Source organism: Aquarana catesbeiana, linkage group LG01, assembly GCF_042186555.1.
Source record: "Aquarana catesbeiana isolate 2022-GZ linkage group LG01, ASM4218655v1, whole genome shotgun sequence".
NCBI classification, from domain to species: Eukaryota; Metazoa; Chordata; class Amphibia; order Anura; family Ranidae; genus Aquarana; species Aquarana catesbeiana.
The window spans coordinates 244,130,179-244,150,887 of NC_133324.1; the positions used below are offsets into that span (position 1 = coordinate 244,130,179).

The 20,709-nt window shown below is 42.5% G+C and overlaps 1 protein-coding gene across 2 annotated transcripts in view; it reads right to left on the reverse strand.

Annotated features, from left to right (window-relative positions):
- Positions 1 to 895: 895 nt before the first annotated feature.
- KMT5A (lysine methyltransferase 5A) overlaps positions 896 to 20,709 on the reverse strand; it is a 38,437-nt gene continuing 18,623 nt past the window's right edge. For both annotated transcript variants that reach the window (XM_073627162.1, XM_073627173.1), the window contains 6 exons: positions 18,297 to 18,453; positions 12,910 to 13,093; positions 11,450 to 11,537; positions 8,372 to 8,431; positions 7,137 to 7,327; positions 896 to 6,048 (listed from right to left, as the gene is read on the reverse strand). In XM_073627162.1, coding sequence (XP_073483263.1) covers positions 5,838 to 6,048; positions 7,137 to 7,327; positions 8,372 to 8,431; positions 11,450 to 11,537; positions 12,910 to 13,093; positions 18,297 to 18,453 — 891 coding nt within the window. In that variant the 3' untranslated portion in view covers positions 896 to 5,837. The remainder of the gene's footprint in view (positions 6,049 to 7,136; positions 7,328 to 8,371; positions 8,432 to 11,449; positions 11,538 to 12,909; positions 13,094 to 18,296; positions 18,454 to 20,709) is intronic.

Consider the following 20,709-nt stretch of genomic DNA (forward strand, 5'->3'; position numbering starts at 1 on the left):
CTGGCATTTTCAGGCCTCAAAGTTAATAATGAATGATCAATTTTTTTTTTAGAAAATATATCTCTATATCATATAATTTGCGGACTCTATAGCTTTCCTAGACTAGATAATACAACGATTTGGATTATTTTCTCCAAAGGAAATGCAGCAGAATACATTTTGACCTTAATGTATGAGGAAATGTTATTTGCAAAATTTTATGACCGAAACAAAGAAAAACCTTGTTTTTTTTTTTTCACAATTCAGTCTTTTTTTAATATTTGACAAAAAAATAATAATAATAAAAGTAGTGATTAAATACCACCAAATGAAAAGCTCTATTTGTTTGAATAAAAAAAAAAAAAGAAAAAAAAAAAAAAAAAAAAAAAAAAAAAAGGTATTATGGGTACATTGTTGCATGACCGTGCAATTGTCAAAGTGCGACAGCGGTGAAAGCTGAAAAAGTGCCTGGTTTTGAAGTGGTTAAAACTACAGCATTTTATACTACAACTTAAAGTAAAGATTAATAATAAGATTTATTATCAGATACGAGAGGAGCAGGCACAGCTACGAGCAGGTAGTGGAGGGGGACAGGAAGACAGAGGACACAGGGAGAGCTGCAGACAGGAGAGCTGCGGTTGACGGAATCCCTCAAACAGACCACGGTATCAGGGGCTCAGCAGCCATGATTATCGTGGTCTATTTGCAGGGGGGAGGGTATAGCCAGGCAGGATCAGCCAGGTTTTTTAGGGTATACAGGGGGCCAAATGACAGCACAAAGCGCTGTGCTGTATAACATGCTTTAAAGGAACAGGATCAGGTTTTTTTTTTTTTGGGTCAACAAACGCTTTAATAGCCATCTTGTAGGGTTCAAAGAGATTTTTTTTCAGTTTAAACTAAAAAGAAGGTACACACATTTCTTAATAAATATTTATTCCACAATCCTTATTTTCCCACTATAAAAACATCTGTTTCATATTTTATACAAAAAATTTAAAAAAAAAACCTAGAACAATCTGGGCTTCTACTGTCACTGCAGCAAGCTGGATTAATCTCATTAAACCAAATAAGAAATACATTTATACAGAAGTCATGCCCTGCTATAGCAGAGATGATCAAGACAATTAAAATACTCTATAGTACCAAAAGTATTAGGACACCTGCCTTTACATGCACATGACCTTTAATGGCATCCCAGTCCCTTTGCAGATATAACAACTTCAACTCTTCTGGGAAGGCTGTCCACAAGGTTTAGAAGTGTGTCTATGGCAGTGGTTCTCAACTCCTGTCCTCAGGACCCACCAAAGAGGCCAGGTGTGCAAGATAACTGAAATACATCACAGGTAAGGAGTGGAGAACCACTGGTATGGAAACGTTTGACCATTCTTCCAGAAGTGCATTTGTGAGGTCAGGCAATGATGTTGGATGAGTAGGCCTGGCTCACAGTCTCCTCTCTAATTCATCCCAAAGGTGTTCTATGGGGTTGAGGTCAGGACTCTGTGCAGGCCAGTCAAGTTCTTCCACCCAAAACTCGCTCATCCATGTCTTTATGGACCTTGCTTTGTGCACTGGTGCGCAGTCATGTTGGAACATGAAGGGACCAACCCCAAACCGTTCCCACAATGTTGGGAGCATGAAATTGTCCAAATTGTCTTGGTATGCTGACGCCTTAAGAGTTCCTTCACTGGAACCAAGGTGCAAAGCCCAACCCCTGAAAAACAATCCCACATCATAATCCCCCCTCCACCAAATGATTTGGACCAGTGCACATATCAAGGTCCATAAAGACATGGATGAGCGAGTTTGGGGTGGAGGAACTTGACTGGCCTGCACAGAGTCCCGACCTCAGCCCGATAGAACACCTTGGGGGCGAATTAGAGCAGAGACTGTGAACCAGGCCTTCTCATCCAACATCAGTGCCTGACCTCACAAATGTGCTTCTGGAAGAATGGTCACACATTCCCATAGACACACTGCTAAACCTTGTGGACAGCCTTCCCAGAAGAGTTGAAGCTGTTATAGTTGCACAGGATATGCCAACTCAATATTGATCCCTGCGGACTAAGACTGGGATGCCATTAAAGTTCATGTGCGTGTAAAGGCAGGGGTCACAATAGTTTTGGTAATATAGTGTAGTTACAGTAAAAATTCTATTTTACACCATCCTGATATTCCAGCACTCAGTGAAACATTAAAAGCTGAAAACAATAGGTGGCAAGGTTAAAATTTCATAAGCCAGTGGCTAGAAGACATTTTAAAAAGGGATGCCTGTTCCCAGGCTGCCATTGATGGTCTTCTAAAGGTAGAAATTACCTGGCTGTAGCTGGCTTCAATAGTTTAAATCACTGGCCTAAAAAATAGGGGGGGGGGGGTTGGAGCAGTGGATCTACAGTGCTGTTCCAAATCAAAAGCACCTGGAGCAGTGTCACTTTAAAGCATTGTTCCAGATCAGTGCTTTAGAAATGACTGAAGCCATTGGATCAGTATGCCAGCCACACAACTATTATCCCCAAAAAAAAATGGCAGCTGCAATAAATTCTCAGAACAGGTTTCATTTAAAATAGCAATAACAGTCCCCTGTAAAAATGAGAACTCCCCTCTCCGCTGTACAAGTGACTGCCACTGACAGGTTGGTAGGCATCATTACCTAAAGCTAGCGGTCCGTTCTCTCCAACCACCACATTCAGACAGTGGGAAGGTCTGAATTTGATTGGGCTGCACCGATTTTTTTTTTTTGCCTTTTCAGATAAAGGAAATCATCCATGTATTGCAGGGATATGCAATTAGCGGACCTCCAGCTGTTGCAGAACTACAATTCCCATGAGGCATAGCAAGACTCTGACAGCCACAAGCATGACACCCAGAGGCAGAGGCATGATGGGACTTGTAGTTTTGCAACAGCTGGAGGTCCACTAATTGCATATCCCTGATGTATTGGGATTTGCCAATAAATGAGAAGTTTAGATAAGTACTATTTTGCACAGCTACATTGTTTTAGTTTGGCGCAATATAAAGCACGCAAGTTCTATGCAGTAGCAGTGCCTACTACATTGATTTCCAGCTTCCATGCAAACTTACAAGCTGGATCAAACAACTATGCAAACATTTCCATACCTTAATTTCAGCTTTAAATAAAATCAAAATAGTCATAATTATAATTCTGGAGAGAGGACAGGAGGAACTTCGTTTGGCATATATTCGCAATGCTGCGACAAGAGCAAAACATTTTCTATACGGGCTGCCTCCATTGTTTCAACAATATAGTCATCCATTTAAAAGGCATTCACATTTTGTTTGAAATCAGGGGGACAAAACAAGGAGAGCAGGTCAAAGAACAATTGCAATGAATTTGTATTCAAGAGTATGAAACCCCACCTCTTCATGCAGGTGTACTTTTACAATGATTTTCCTATATCTAATGGCCTGCCATGCTGCTCAAAACAAGACACACACTGACTTTAACCTTCTATACCAAGAGGCATTTGCTGCTAAAATACAAAACATGCCTTATAGGTAATGTATAATGGGGGAAAATACACAGCATTAAATGAATATTACATCTTTCCACATAGAAAACTGAATGGCTCCCATGACCTGTCAAACTACTGCTTCCATAGCCATGTGGGTACAGTACCCCCTTATATCCCCACTATTAGAATAGTCAAGCAGTGCCACCAAAACCTGTGTACAGGTGCGTCTGATGATCAATAGACATATTAAACATGTAAAGAATCCAGGGGATTATGGAGACAAACATGCTATTGTGATGGGTATTAACAAGTGCTTTTCCCAGATCTAGTTCTGATACCTGGACTTCCCCCTCCTTGCAGTTTTAAAAAGCAGAAGATGGCTTCCTAAAAATAAAATACATTTTGGACTAAAGCAAACTTATAGTCCTAAACGTGTAAAACTAAAGTCGGGTACACACAGGCCGAATGGCAGGAGACATTGGCTGGTTTATAATAAAAAAAACACAAAAACAAAAAAAATAAATAAAAAAAAAAACCACACACCACCACATGGCCGACTGGAGAGCACCGATTGGAGTGTTCTGGCAGGGGGCTGTGTCCCTGTCAGAACAGAACAACTAAGCAGGGGAGATTGCTGTACTTCCTTTGCATAGTGAGTACAGCAGCTCCGACAGTTTTTTTTTTTTTTCGTTCAACCTGCTGGGTTGAACGGAAAGAAAAAAGAAAAAAAAAAAAAAAAAAAAAAAAAAAAAAAAAAAACACCCTACAGTATGTACCAGGCTTAACATTACAAAAAACGACAGACCAGCCGAAGAACCTGAACTTCCTCTTCAAATTCAGCTTTAGCAATTTAGAGCTCAGGGATCCTTTCCACCCTTCACTACTTCTGAAGGTACCCAAGTGACCCATTTAAAAGCCTGGGCACCGTTTTGTGATATGTAGCAGGTAGGGTGTTAATGAATTGGAGCCTTTTTTGAGAAGCCAACGTTATCTGTTGGTGCCTGCCATTGTCATAAAGGTAAGTTTAGTAGGCTTTTAATCATCAGAAATTTGTTTGAAAAGAAACATTTAAAGAGAAACATGTAGGGGGGAGATTTACTAAAACTGGAGCACTCAGAATCTGGTGCAGTTGTGCATGGTAGTCAATCGGCTTCTGCCCTGGTTCACACCACTGCGGCTAAAGATCATCACGCTACTTCAGTGCGATTTCAAAGCCACCGATCGGTGCAATTTTATTGCGGCTTGCAACTTTAACATGAGTCAATGCTAGTCGCAATGAAATCACAGTAAAAAAAAAAAAAAAAAGTGCAGGAACCTTTTTGAAAGTTGCTGCGACTTGAGTCAACGGTTCCTTGGCTGTAAGTGGGCTGCGACTTGTCATGCAATTTTGAAATCCCAAGGCGTATGACAAATCGCCTTGGTGTGAACCAGGGCTCTAACTTGACCTTCTTCAATTAAGCTTGGACAAAAAAACCTGGAAGCCGATTGATTTCTATGCAGAGCTGCAACAGATTTTGCACACTCCAGCATTAGTAAATCTCCCCCATATGCTTCAGTTACTTAGAAAGGATAGTTGACTGGTTATCATGTTGACCTGTTTTCTTCAGGAATTAATCTCTTATCCAGAGCAAGAATGTAGGTAGAAGACAGACTGCTCTCTGACTTTTGAAATCTGCATATTTTTTTGAGGTTAACAGCTAATAGTAACGCTAACAGATCAGCATAGATACCAGGCAACTAACATTTTCAGAGGATGGTGTGCAACAGCAGCCCCTTCAGATTTAGGTTAAGCAAAGGCGTACAAAGAGCAACAATTGTTCTATACAGACAGCAGCAACTTACAGCATATCAAATGAAATCTTCCATCTTTTTCCTGCAGCCAAGACAAAGACGACTGCTTTTTGGGTGCTGTGGGTTACTTCAATGGAAATACTTGGTTGTCTCAATAGGCCTAACTGTATACACTTACTGCTGTGTTGCCCACAACATATTGCTAATACCTGGAAGAATACATTTGTCTTAAATTGCCCTTTAAACAGACATATACAAAATTTACTGTTTGCCCTTGACTGGTACAATGATATTTACTCAACCCTTCACTTGCAGCTAAAACATCAAAGTGATTGCTTTGAAAAATCAGACTACCCAACAAGATGTCTAAAGCAATGATCATCTGTCAAAATCACTTGAAGACAAACATCCTTGTGTACAGAACTAAATGCTTCATTCCGCTGCATGCTTTGTAAGCACAGACACTATCAATATAAAAATACTATGATCAAGGCTGTTGGCATCTAAGTGTTAAATATGCAACACTAATGGAAAAGGGGCTGCCTAAAACCAAATCAGTTCACAAAAGCAATGGGTAAAAATCCATCCATACGCAGGTCAAAGCTTAAGCCAAGGATGTGCTTCAATGGATGACCTGCTCCGATCTCCATAATCATACAAGAGTTCCTCTCCTGCTTTTATGTCCCTTGATGCAATCAATATGAGGTGAGGTACATCGTTGATATTGTGTAGCTTGGTATGGCAATTGCCGCTCTTGCTGTGATTTATAAGCCTTCCTAAACGGTTTGTTTCTTTTGTTGCATCGACACTGAAATAAACCAAGACATGTATGCAGTGAACAATTTTAAAGCAATGAAAACCACCATTCCAGGCTACATATGACCCCCCCCCCCCCCCCGCCTCCCACCTACCCCCATCTAACCTGCCTTGTTAGGTTCGATTTACATCTATGCATATTGCTTTTGAGAGTTTCTGCTGCGCTTGCCACTTTTTTGGACAAATTTGCGTTTTTTGTTTTATATTGTATATAGCTGGTTACCGAGGGGACCGGAAAGCCGGCTACCGCGTCCTTAATGACCGATGAGTCATCAGCGCTCAGCAGGCTTCCCCGCTGACAGCTGAATGTAAAAAAAAAAAAAAAAAAAAAAAAAAAAAAAAAGGAAGGATGTGGGGGTCCTCCCTCCCAGGTCCATACCAGACCCTTATCAGAGCATGCAGCCTGGCAGGTCAGGAAAGGGAGAGGACAAGCAAGCGGTCAACCCAACAGAACCATACTAGACCGCATGCCCTACTTTGTTAATGGGGCCTCTTCCCGACAACCCTTGCCTTTAAATGGGGAAGAGGAAGGAAGAAGGAAGAAGAGACATTGAAAAAAATATGCCTTTAAAAAGGCGTGAGCGGAAGTGACGTTTTGACGTCGTTTCCGCCCAGCAGTGTCATGGAGACAAGTGGGCGCCATCTTAGCCTCACTCGTCTCCAGGCACAGGAGGGAGATGGACGCGATCACCTCCGCTGCTACTGACGGCTCCGGTAAGCGGTGGAGGGCACCAGATCACGGCGGCGGCTTTCCCTCTCCTGCCACCGATAAAAGTGATCTCGCGGCCGCACGAAAAACGGGGATACTGGGGTTATGGCGATATCCCCCTTCAAAGTTTGGGCGTACATCAGCGTGCGGCGGTCCGGAAGTGGTTAAAGTGATCAAGGATAAAAAAAAAAAAAATGCAATCCCAATAATATATTCCAGCCCCTCAAACCAACTAACAAATACACACAAAACTAGCCATTTTCTCAAAGTCATCATTTGCATCAGCACAGCTCTCAAATATACACAGGTATAGATCATTTACAGGTTTCTTTTGAAGGAAGTGCTACAAAAGTAATCTTACGCATACTCACCAGTAGGTTTTATTTAAATACTGGAAGTAGTACATGTAGCAGCCAGTGGAGGTGTCTTCGGCATATGCTGCTTCTCGTTTCTTTGCATCTGTAATTTCTATAAGATCGCCATGGTATTCTACAACATATTCTCCCCGACTAAAATTCTGAGTTGCAATTACGCCTCGGCCTTTACCAGTAATGATATCAATCTGAATGGAAAGAAATGACAAGCTGGTATTATTCCATCTAAAGATGAATAAGAGGCTTAGAGTAAATTTAATAGTAAACCTGTCTACAGTTATGTAAACTTTTAGGTTGGATAAAATAATGCTGGAGTCCTTAGGTGCATAATGGGTTTCTTCAGATTCCAGAATGTCGCAGGAACCCAGCAGCTTGGTTCTCTTACAGTCAATTTCAAACTTCAAGCTTAACTGCAGGCAGTAAAACATTTAATTTTATTCCTCAATTGACACAAAGGATATAAAGGATATAAATGAACCAAATGCCTTTATAAATGGTTCTTGTCAAACCACAAGCCAAATTGGGAAAAAAAAAATGGCACTGTCCCAATAGGTGCGGCGCTACACAGATTTCCAAAAGTAGTTCCGGCACTACTTTTGGCGACTTTGGCAGCGATTCCAATAGGCATCCGTGTATGAACCCGCACAAAATGTCTCTCAAATTGCCCCCAAACGTGCACCGAAATGCGGGTTTGAAATCGCGCAAGTTGTTTTCAAACCCGCATTCAGTGTGAACGAGGGCTCAAGGATTGTATGTGAATTTCACATGTGTTACCACTTAAACTAAGTAGATCTGCTTCCTAGACCCACTGAAGTCTGTGATTGTAGTGTGTATAGGCTGTCTTTGCAAAAAAGACAGTATAAGAGATCTAAACATTACAGCGAGGTTTAGATTGGGGGAAGGGTACAACAGGGCAATTAAAAACGTTATGTTTCCTTACTCTAATAAAGAAAAGAAAAAATCTATACATCAGGCATTCCATTTGCAAGAAGCCTGTGCAGGGTGTTTTTCAGCATCACAAGCAAGCATGTTCAAAAAACAGAAGATAACTGACAAAAAGGGGATCAGATCAGGATCCTACAGCAATGCCTGGTTAAATTAAAAAAAAAAAAAAATAAAAAATAAAACTACTTAGCAGGTGCGCTCTGTTGCCTTGCATGTAACTCTGGGATTCATGTTCAGTTTTAGCTAACAAGTATCTGTAAAAATAAGCTTGCTTTGTCAATAATTACCTTCATCCCCTCCTCTTTGCCACTTGTAATTAGGTCATCTATTCTTTTCTTCTCCTCTAACTGCAAAATATAAAAAAAAAAAAAAAAACACGACATGCTCAGCATTTTACATGTATACAACCAGAATAATCAGAGCTTTTTTTTTTTTTTTTTTTTTTTTTTTTTTATTTTTAGCCTAAACGGCGTTCCGCCACCTCTGGCACCCCTGTCCTTCAACCCTACAGAAGGCAGTAGAGAAAGTTTTTGCACTACTCACTTTCTCTACCATCTTCTGTGTGTTATTGCCGGGCACCTGGGGCTTGTGCAGAGATAGGAATTGATTGGTGCCCCAGGTCCTGATGCCGCAACTACCCGCATTTTTTTTTTTCATTGCTTTGGTGCATCGGAAGCCAGCTCCACTCCCCACCCCCACCTGTCAGACCTTAGTAGCACAGAAGCCTGCACACACCTGCTTGCTGTAAAGAGGTGGGAGAGAGCGCTTATGCAGAGATGCAACAGTGGAGAGGTTGGAGCTGTAGTGCAGACATGCCAGCTGAGGGGGTAAGAGGGTTTTGTGCAAAGAGGTGAGCACTGTGTACGGAGGGGGGGCAGGTTGTGTATGATTTGGACTGGGGCAAAAAGAGAAGGGAGCTTTGGACTGGGGCAAAAAGAGAAGGGAGCTTTGGACTGGGGCAAAAAGAGAAGGGAGCTTTGGACTGGGGCAAAAAGAGAAGGGAGCTTTGGACTGGGGCAAAAAGAGAAGGGAGCTTTGGACTGGGGCAAAAAGAGAAGGGAGCTTTGGACTGGGGCAAAAAGAGAAGGGAGCTTTGGACTGGGGCAAAAAGAGAAGGGAGCTTTGGACTGGGGCAAAAAGAGAAGGGAGCTTTGGACTGGGGCAAAAAGAGAAGGGAGCTTTGGACTGGGGCAAAAAGAGAAGGGAGCTTTGGACTGGGGCAAAAAGAGAAGGGAGCTTTGGACTGGGGCAAAAAGAGAAGGGAGCTTTGGACTGGGGCAAAAAGAGAAGGGAGCTTTGGACTGGGGCAAAAAGAGAAGGGAGCTTTGGACTGGGGCAAAAGAGAAGGGAGCTTTGGACTGGGGCAAAAGAGAAGGGAGCTTTGGACTGGGGCAAAAAAAAAAGTGAGCTGTGAACATGGGAGACATAGGTGAGCTGTGGACAAGGGGTGCAGAGGTGAACCAAAGAGATGTGCAGAGGTAAGCAATAGATGGTTACTTTGGGAGAGGATATACAGTGCCTTGCAAAAGTATTCACCCCCTTGGCTTTTTTCTAATCTGAATTATGTGATGGATCAGAACACAATAGTCTAATTTGGTGAAATAAAAATATATACATAAAACTTTTTTTCAGAAATTAAAAACTGATAATTGGCATGTGTGTATGTATTCACCCCCTTTGTTATGAAGCCCATAACAAGCTCTGGTGCAACCAATTACCTTCAGAAGTCACATAATTAGTGAAATGTCCACCTTTGTGCAATCTAAGTGTCACATGATCCGTCATTACATATACACACACACCTTTTTGAAAGACCCCAGAGGCTTCAACATCTAAACAAGAGGCACCACTAACCAAACACTGCCATGAAGACGAAGGAACTCTCCAAACAAGTAAGGGACAATGTTGTTGAGAAGTACAAGTCAGGGTTAAGTTATATAAAAAAAAAAAAAAAAAAAGTTATATCCAAATCTTTGATGATCCCTAGGAGCACCACCAAATCTATCATAACCAAAATGGAAAGAACATGGCACAACAGCAAACCTGCCAAGAGACGGTCGCACACCAAAACTCATGGACCGGGCAAGGAGGGCATTAATCATAGAAGCAGCACAGAGACCTAAGGTAACCCTGGAGGAGCTGCAGAGTTCCACAGCAGAGACTGGAGTATCTGTACATAGGACGACAATAAGCCGTACTCTCAGCAAAAAACAAAATGGCACGTTTTGAGTTTGCGAAAAGGCATGTGGGAGACTCCCAAAATGTATGGAGGAAGGTGCTCTGGTCTGATGAGACCAAAATTGAACTTTTTGGCCATCAAAGAAAACTCTATGTCTGGCGCAAACCCAACACATCACATAAACACCATACCCACAGTGAAACATGGTGGTGGCAGTATCATGCTGTGGGGATGTTTTTCAGCAGTCAGGACTGGGAAACTGGTCAGAGTTGAGGGAAAGATGGATGGTGCTAAATACAGGGATATTCTTGAGCAAAACCTGTACCACTCTGCATGCGATTTGAGGCTAGGACGGAGGTTCACCTTCCAGCAGAACAATGACCACAAACACACTGCTAAAGCAACACTTCAGTGGTTTAAGGGGAAGCATGTAGATGTGTTGGAATGGCCTAGTCAAAGCCCAGACCTCCATCCAATAGAAAATCTGTGGTCGGACTTAAAGATTGCTGTTCACAAGCGCAAACCATCCAACTTGAAGAAGCTGGAGCAGTTTTGCAACGAGGAATGGGCAAAAATCCCAGTGGTAAGATGTGACAAGCTCATATAGACTTATCCAAAGAGGCTTGGAGCTGCGATAGCTGCAAAAGGTGGCTCTACAAAGTATTGACCTTAGGGGGTGAATAGTTATGCACATTGACTTTGTCTGTTATTTTTTTCTATTTGTTGTTTACTTCACAATTAAAAAAAAAACCCATCCTCAAAGTTGTGGGCATGTTCTGTAAATTAAATGATGCTCAATGATCCTCAAACAATCCATGTTAATTCCAGGCTGTGAGGCAACAAAACACGGAAAATGCCAAGGGCGGGTGAATACTTTTGCAAGGCACTGAACAAGTTCTGTTCATTGTGCCGATATTTTTCTGTGTCCTGTGTGATACAAATACCTCAGCACTGCAGAGTACGCACTCCTCAGCCCTGTGTGTTATGCAATACTGAGAGTGGTACTCTGTGCCTCTTGCACCTTGTGGAATGTGCAGATTATTTGGCACCGCTTTACATCTCTCTGTGAGGAACACCGGTGTCGGAGGTGGAGAGCTGGCCAGGGAGGACATATTTTGCTGAGAAAAAAAAAAAAAAAAAAAAAAAAACACTCGACAATGATAAATATTTTATTCTAAATGCATACCTCTAGCTCAGTTTTGTTTTTCCTACAGCTTCTTCTAACTTTAAAATAGTCTGTAACTTTTCTGTTTGGAGATTTGGTTCCTCGGACCCTGAGTGGGGGGGGAGAAAAAAAAAAAAGTGTAAAGAAAAACCAAGAATAAAAACAAATACAAAGCCAAGTCCTCCTTTCAGACCATTTTTTTACACCTATGTTTAACTCCTTCCCACCCACACTATAGCTGAAAGACAACTACAGCGCAACTCTTCAGTTCTATGGATGCCCTACCAGAACTGCGCATCAGGCACACTCTGACCGATGTGTCCATCAGCAAAATTACTTAGTTTGTCATAAAATTTTGCAAATAATAAAAAATTCACCCCAAAATTTCCAGTCATTTTTCATTGGTTTAAAAAAAAAAAAAAAAAAACCCGGTGGCGATTAAGATCCCTTTCACACCGGAAGGCCGTTTTCAGGCGCTATTTTTAGCGCTAAAAGCACATGAAAACTGCCTCCCATTCATTTGAATAGGTGCTTTCACACTGGGGCAGTGCACTTGCGGGGCAGTAGAAAAAGTCCTGCAAGTAGCATCTTTGGGGCGTGTTTGGAGCGCTGTAAAAAGAGCTCCAAAAACGCCCCTGCCCATTGAAATGAATCGGCAGCACTTCCAAAGCGCCACAATACGGGTCTTTTTTTTAAAGTCTAGTCTAAATACCACCAAAAGAAAGCTGTGTCTCAAAAAATTTCATTTGCATACCGGGTTGCATGACTGCGCCAGTGTCATTCAAAGTGCGACAGAGTTGAAATCTGAAAATTGGCCTGGGCAGGAAGGGGGTGAAAGTGTCCTTTATTGAAGTGGTTAAGGTGTAGCATGGTCCCATAAAGAACTTCCTACTATCCTCCACCCCTTACCCTGAATTGCAGGGTGCATCTTCCTGCTGCATGCTGTGCTTTCTTTTTAACTGCACAGCTGCGTCATTAAAGCCTGGGACTGTGGCAGAGGGTCTATGCTAATGAGGCCAACACACCTAAATCTTAGTGAAACTTCCCAGTCTGTCTTGAGCAAGCTGAATACGCTCTTCTACCACATCTATTTTATTCTGCCTCATGAACCATTGCCTCAGATTCGGAGGATTAAGTATCTAACCAATGATTTTGTTTGCCTAATCTCATTGCATTGATCACATGGATGGTTTAGGACTTCCTATAGCTCTGAGCTGAAATCGTAGTACAGCGACGTGAGTATTGTGCCGGGGTAAACTCAATAGTGCCAGTTATAGCTAAAATTATATTGTGAACTTTTGCCCATTTATTTGTTGAGAGCAGGGCATGACCACCATGTGTGAAGGAATGTCCCTTCCTCTTGTAGACACCTGCAACACCCGTCAGATAAGTTTGGGGAGATGCTATGGATTAAGGACGGTATGGAATAAAATGATAACCGAAGTCAAACCAGTGTTACCATGACAACATTCCAAACTCACTTGTAGGTTTTCTTTTTGACCATCTTTTTTGGCTCTGGCTTCCTGTCAGTAGGGGTCAGCTTCTTTGGCAGCTCAGTCAAGCTTCGTTTCTGGACCAGAGCACTATCCGACACACTACTTTCACTGTCCTTGTGCTCTGTGGCTTTGCTTTTTGGTTCTGATATTGCAACAATTTTTTTCTCAGCTAAAATATTTTAAATATAGACAAGACACAATTACTAAAAAATGAAATAAAGATTTTCTTCTTCAAATAAAACACTCAATAACGTCTTAAAACAATATATAGTGCATTTGACTGAGAACTAAGGCTTCCCATAAAAAAAAAAAAAAAAAAAAAAAAAAAAAGGGGGGGGTGTATAAAACAATAGCTGCGGACCTTGCACATGCAACATACACACAAAGCATGTGTAGTATATACCCTTGTCCATCTCCACCCCTTGTATTTGCTGGCCGTTCCCAGCTGTCAACATAACATTCAAAAGTCGCTGAGTAAAAACAGCAGTCACATAGTAGGTTACATAGTAGGTGAGGTTGAAAAAAAAAAAAAAAAAAAAAAAAGACACAAGTCCAACCTATGCATGTGATTATATGTCAGCATTACATTGTATATCCCTGTATATTGTGGTCGTTCAGGTGCTTATCTAAAAGTTTCTTGAAACTATCGATGCCCCCCACTGAGACCACAGCCTGTGGAAGAGAATTCCACATCCTTACCGCTCTTACAGTAAAGAACCCTCTACGTAGTTTAAGGTTAAACCTCTTTTCTTCTCATTTTAATGAGTGGCCACACGTCTTGTTAAACTCTCTTCTGCAAAAAAGTTTTATCCCTATTGTGGGGTCACCAGTATGGTATTTGTATATTGAAAATCATATTCTCTCTGGAGAAGAGACGCTTGAGAGGGGATAAGTCCAGTGCTCGCAACCTTTCCTCATAACTAATATCCTCCAGACCCTTTATTAGCTTTGTTGCCCTTCTTTGTACTCGCTCCATTTCCAGTACATCCTTCCTGAGGACTGGGGCCCAGAACTGGACAGCATACTCTAGATGCAGCTGGACCAGAGTCTTGTACAGCGGGAGAATTATCGTTTTATCCCTGGAAATAATCCCCTTTTTAATGCATGCAAATATTCTGTTTGCTTTGTTAGGCTCAGCAATGGCATGCAATGCCAGGCTGCTGCTATCATCTACTGGACCCCCAGGTGCTTTTCCATCCTAGATTCCCCCAGAGATTCTCCCCCCCAGTGTATAGATTGCATTCATATTTTTGCCACCCAAATGCATTATTTTACATTTTTCTACATTGAACCTCATTTGCCATGTAGTTGCCCACCCCATTCATTTGTTCAGATCTTTTTGCAAGGTTTCCACATTCTGCGGAGAAGTCATTACTGCTGCTGGCAAAAGCTGTAACTTCCACCTCATGCCATAGAGCATCTGCCAGGCAAGGCCTGCTGGGACTTGTAGTCTCATGGCCAAGATATTTTTAAATGATAAGTAGGGCACTTTTGGCCCTACTTCTCCTTTTGCTGTTGGGCTGACATCACTGAGCTGGTCTAGATTCTGCAGGGATTTCGACTTTAAATGTCGGGATCCACCCAGATGCCTGACGAAGTTGGCTCAGCCTTTCAGCGTACTTAGGGCCTCGAGCGAACCGCTGTCACCCCTTTCACAGCCCGTGACTCCATTGAGCACTGGGTGGGGGCAGAGCAGAGAGCCAGTGACTGCGTGCTATGCAGTTATGACATTGAACACAGCCAAAACAAACTACTATCCAAAACCTATGGAAAAGATTTAAAAAAAAAAAAAAAAAAAAAAAAAAGAAGGAGTCTTTATTGTAAAGCCTCATGTACACTGCTGCTGGTAAAAATGGACATTTAGGAGCATTTGGGCGATTTTTCTCAGCTGCCCCTGAACTCTCCTCTGTGTTATCTTAATCAGTACATGTACACAGGGTCTTTTATAGTCGTTTCTAGGCAGATGAGTTTAGAGGCATTTTTTTGGAAAGCAAAAAATAAATACATTAAAAAAAAAAAAAAAAAAAACAAAGGAAGAAGAGGGTTCAGGACGGATGTTCAGAGGCATTTGAAATGCCAAATGCCCGTAACCGCGGTAACTCGTGTTTAGCGTTTTTAATGGAGAAACATTTTTGATTATTTTCAATGTAATAAACGCTTCTAAAACGCAAATGCGGCACAACGGATGTTTTTAAACGTTGGTTACTCTCAAGTTAAATAGTTCAGGAGAGGTTTTAAAACGTCCCGTGTACATGAAGCCTTAGTCCCCTTTCACACGGGGCGGATCCGCTCAGCAGGAGATCGCTCCTCTGATCTTCGCTGAGCCGGCAGATGACAGGTCTGTCTCTGCTCACTGAGCGGGAGGGACCTGTCAGAGCCCCGCTGATTTCTATGGGGAGATCGGATGAAAACGGACAGAGTGTTCCTTTTAATAATCTCATCCGGTTGACGGATGGCTAAACGTACCGCCATACGTCTGTTTTTAACAGATGAAACGGCAAACGGGTGTCAGCTAGGGCTGGGGAAAAAAAAAAATCAATTTAAATCTTGAATCGAGTTGAGAGGTCAAATCGATTAAAAAAATGTTCAGCAAATCGATTTTTTAGATTTTCTTTTCTTTTTCACCAGGACCGGCGCCGACACTGCGCCAGTCCTGAGGAGCTGCGGGCAGGAGTTTAGGCGAGGCCGCGGCTACGGCCTAGTCCGCGAGGCCGGACGCCACGGAGTAGGCCGAATCTGTGGTCTCGCCTAAAAACTCCTTCCCGCAGCTCCTCAGGACCAGCGCGGTGTCCAACAATACAAAAAAAAAAAAAAAAAAAAAAACCCACCACACACCTCGATTCGAATCGTGAATAGAGTGAAATAAAATTTAAAAAATAAATAGATTTTTTTTGGAGAAAATCGCCCAGCTCTAGCGTCAGCAGACATCTCCACTGACATCTGCCTGCCCATAGGAGTCATTGGGTGGCCCGCTCGGATCCGCCTGCAAAAATGGACAAGCGGATCCGAGTGGGCTTATCGTGTGAAAGGGGCCTTAGATCTCAAAACTGTTGGAGCCAAGTCACCCCACAAAAGATGAACTTTACTTCTTCCAGAAGTTCTATCTAAATGTTTGCAAACTAAGTCCAGGTGGCAGCTGGGGATGCAAATTTTATTCAAGCCATTGAATACTGTCAGCCACGAGTGTTGGGTGCAGAGGCTTCAGTAGCAGAAACGGACAGCATCCATGCCTGAAATGAGCAGGCAGCTTTTAAAAGTTTTTCTTTAATGCAGAATTACTAGTGATGCACCGAATTTTTGGTCGCCGAAACATATCGGCCGAAAATGGCCTTTTCGGCAGAAATCTCGCCAATAATGGCGCCGAAAATGGGGGCGGGGCCCCGTCCCTGGTGCTGCCCAATACGGGGGTGTCCTTCCGGTGCGGCACGCCGCAGTCCTCCCCTCTCCTCCTCGCCGCGATCTCCGTTGTGTCACGGAGCTTAACTACACAGACTGCAGTAACAATGTCCCACCTCCTGTGACAGACGGCACACTGATCCAATGGTGGGACATTGAATCAGTGCGACGCGATTACAGGAGGCGGGACATAGTTACTGCGACCCGGGCAATTCAAATGCAGCTCCGTGACACACGGAGATCGCCGCTCGAAAACTGGCAAGCTGCATGACGGGCACAAGTGAGGCTGCATCTTATGGGCACATGTGGGCTGCATCTGAGGGGCAAACGCAGGCTGCGTGACGGGCAATGGTGAGGCTGCATTGATCTCTTGTATCATGTCTGCAGTCTCTGACCATCTCCTGTACTAGGTCTGCAGTCTCTGACTATCTCCTGTACCATGTCCCCAGTCTCTGACCATCTACTGTATAAAAATATTTTTAAGAACAGTCACTTTCTGTATCGGTGCTGTTTTGATATCGGTTTTCGGGATCAAGGAAGCTTTTCGGTATCGGCACCAAAAAACCCATTCGGTGCATCCATAAGAATTACCTGCCTGCTTACAAACTTCTACTGAATGTACACTGAACTGTGCATGCACAGCTCAGCATACAATCTCAACATGGTGCCAGCATGCTGGTAGGACTCCTGTGTGCATGCGCAAAAGTCACATCACCCCCATCGGGAGGCTGAAAACCTGGCACCAGGAAGAAGCCCGTAAAGATGTCAGTGAGGGATCCAATGATTATATTGCTGGAACTGGAGTATTCTGCATTCTTTAGTCCTGCTTTAAAGTTGTAATATGTACTTTGCGAAGATCCCCACATATTTACTGCCTTGAATTCTGGGACATGTATTCACTATGCCCTGTCAGTAGGCACTGCTGTGTCACATTTCACAGAGCCTGCCTTCTGAACTACAGAGGTGCTGATAGGAGGAGTTTCAGGAGGCTGAGTTGGTACAGGAATCACAGCTTGCAGGCAGCAAGGTACCATGGGACATGTAGTCCTTAAAAAATGAATGTAAATTTCAGGAGACGTTGCAAAGCATGCAAGGAATCCAGGGATTTGTGGAAAGAGGTGGCCAGCAGACAGGCAGAACTCACAACATGAGGTTTTTCCAAGTAACCTTATACAGGCAAAAATAAAACTACTGTTTATATTGGGATTACAATGCTGATGTTATGAAATGAAAGTGTATGCTGTGATCATAGGACTCTAACTGATGAGGAGGAGCAGCCTAAACATGTGCATATTGTGGGCAAAGTTGGACTTACTCTTCATTGCATAAAACCTCTGTGTGTATAGGCACATTCGCTTTAAAATGTTGCGAACATCAATTTGAAGTAAACTAGTTAGTCTAGATTGGTCTATTGGAACGATCTACCACTGGAACGATCTACCATTGGAAAGCCATTCATCTCTTTCCCCATGACTCCTAGTCTCGGAACCATCACTTATTGCTATCATAGCAGACACAACTTATGTTAAAAAGCAAAAAAAACACAAGTTTTTTTTTGTTTTTTGTTTTTTTAAATCTTTTGCATGTTCCATAGATAGTTCTAATTTCAAGCACAAGGTGCCCTAACCCATACTCCACCTAAATTTTAGGTTGCGACTTTTCTTTAAAATATGACACACAAACTTAATCATTTTGCTTTGGATATCTTCCAATGCTGTCTTTCAAAGACTGCTACCTCTGCCCATTGCTGAATATGTACATTTTACCGCACACAGCTATTTGCCCTTTAACATATTGATAAATTCCAGAAAAATTGAGGATGAAAGCATTTATACTGAGACCAATATACTCTGTAAAACATTATTTATTCTCCCATTAATTGCCATGTATGCATACATAACCACGGTCATAGCCAAACAATCCAGGCTACCAGTTCATATGCTTAACAAATACCTGTTGCACATTATGGTTCTTACCTTGTGCTTTTTTGTGAGGATCTGAAAGGTCTTTACCCTTTTTGGACTTCGCATGGATCAGAGTGGAGTTTTCATCCTGAAGAGGAGCACGCCCAATAGGCGGTTTATTAGGGCTCATATAATCGGGGATTGTCGATTGAACGCCATGTCCCACATCCTACAGACAAACCAATTAACTGACATTTAAAAATAAATAAATAAAAACAAAGAAAACCTTACACAAATATATGTTGGGGTTTTCAGAAAAGTTAGTTACTATAGTTCTTTCGTCAACTTTAATGGGTATCTAACCAAAAAATGTAAATATATTGCAGCTTAACATTCCTTAACGACCAAGCCTCTTTCTGAGATTTGTCATTTACAACTTAAAGTTTTTTTTGCTAGAAAATTACTTAGAACCCCCAAACATTATACATTTTTTTTTTTTGAAGACCCTAGTGAATAAAATGGCAGTCGTTGTAATACTTTGTCACATCGTATTTGCACAGCGGTCTTACAAGCGCACTTTTTTTGGAAAAAATACACTTTTAAAAAAAAAAAAAAAAAAATAAGACAGTAAAAGTTAGCCCAACTGTTTAAGATAATGTTACGCCAAGTAAATTGATACCAAACATGTCACGCTTCAAAATTGTACCCGCTTGTGAAATGGAGAAAAATTTACCCTTAATCTCCATAGGCGACGTTTAAAAAATTCTACAGGTTGCATGTTTTGAGTTACAGATGAGGTCTAGGGCTAGAATTATTGCTCTCGTTCTACTGATCGTATTGATGCCTCACATGTGTGGTTTGAACACCGTTCTCATATGCATGCGAGCTCGTCGGGACAGGACACGTTTAAAAATAAATAAATAAATTATTTTTTTTACTTTTTTTTTTTTTTTTTTTGTAAAAAGTGTCACTTTTATTCCTATTACAAGGAAAGTAAACATCCCTTGTAATAGAAAAAAGCATGACAGGACCTCTTAAATATGAGATCTGGGGTCAAAAATCAATAAATTTGTCATTTAAAAAAATGGCCCTTTAAGAGCTGTGGGCGGAAGTGACATTTTGACGTCGCTTCCACCCTGCATTTTTATGGAGACAGGTGGGGGCCATCTTCCCCTCACTTGTCTCCATACCCAACAGGAGACAGGACGCGATCACCTCCACCTACGGCTCTGGTAAACATTGGAGGGCACCGGATCGCAGCGGGAGCCCCTCTCCCGCCGCCGATAAAAGTGATCGTGCGGCGAATCCACTGAACAGACCACTTATCTTGTAGCGGACCGCCCGCTGAAGAAGAGGATACCGAGATTATGGCAGCTAGCTGCTGCCATAATGATATCCTCCTTCAAACAGCAGACGTAAAACTGCGGCAGGCGGTTCGTAAGTGGTTAAAGTGGTTGTAAACCCCATTCATGAAATCTGACCTGGGCACATATCTGTAGTGTTTACTTCTCTCTCCAAAGCTCTAAGTCGTGTGTCTTTCGCGTTCCTCAGCATGATAACTTATGACAAGCTCTCCAACACATGAGATAGAAGCAGCTGGAAATTTGTGTCAGGGAGGGAACTTAGAGGTAGATAAGCAGAGAGCTTATCTATTCAGACTGCAAGTTTCTTTGTTCCTCTGTCTATGTGGAGAGGGGCCTTTCCTCCAATCAGCTCACAGTGTATGCCCAGACTCTCTAACCCCCCCCAAACAGCAAGAAACATTTTTAAGATAAAGAGTGCAGAAAGCTGAAGACAGAAGATATACATGTAAAACTTATGTAGGGAGATTTGTTTCATCTCTGTGTGACATCTGAGGCTGTTCACTTTACTGGGTCTAGGAGATGGTTTACATCCACTTTAAAGGGGTTGTAAAGTTATTTTTTTTTTTTTTTTTTTAAATAACAAACATGTCATACTTACCATCACTGTGCAGCTCGTTCTGCACAGAGTGGCCCCGAACCTGGTCTTCTGGGGTCCCTCGGCGGCTGTTTCAGCTCCTCCCCGCAAGCATTTACCACCTTCATGCGAGCTCCCTCGCACGGTGGTGAGTGCTTGCGGGCGCGCTCCCGTGATACAGCCGGCGGCTATAGCCGCTCGCTGTATCACTCGGCCCCGCCCCCCGGCGCGCCGCGTCATCGGATGTGATTGACAGCAGCGCGAGCCAATGGCTGCGCTGCTTTCAATCCATCCACTGCAGCCAATCAGCGACCAGGCTGAGCTGCAATGAAGATGACGAGCACGAGCAGCGAAGATTCGAGGCGTCAGGTAAGTAAAACGGGGGGGCTGGGGGCGGCGGTACTGTCAAAAGTTTTTTCACCTTAATGCATAGAATGCATTAAGGTGAAAAAATTTTTACCTTTACAACCCCTTTAAATGCAATTGCTGCATTAATTTTGTTTAGGCTGTATTACTGTAGTGACATTAGCTCCATGCAGTAATCTGT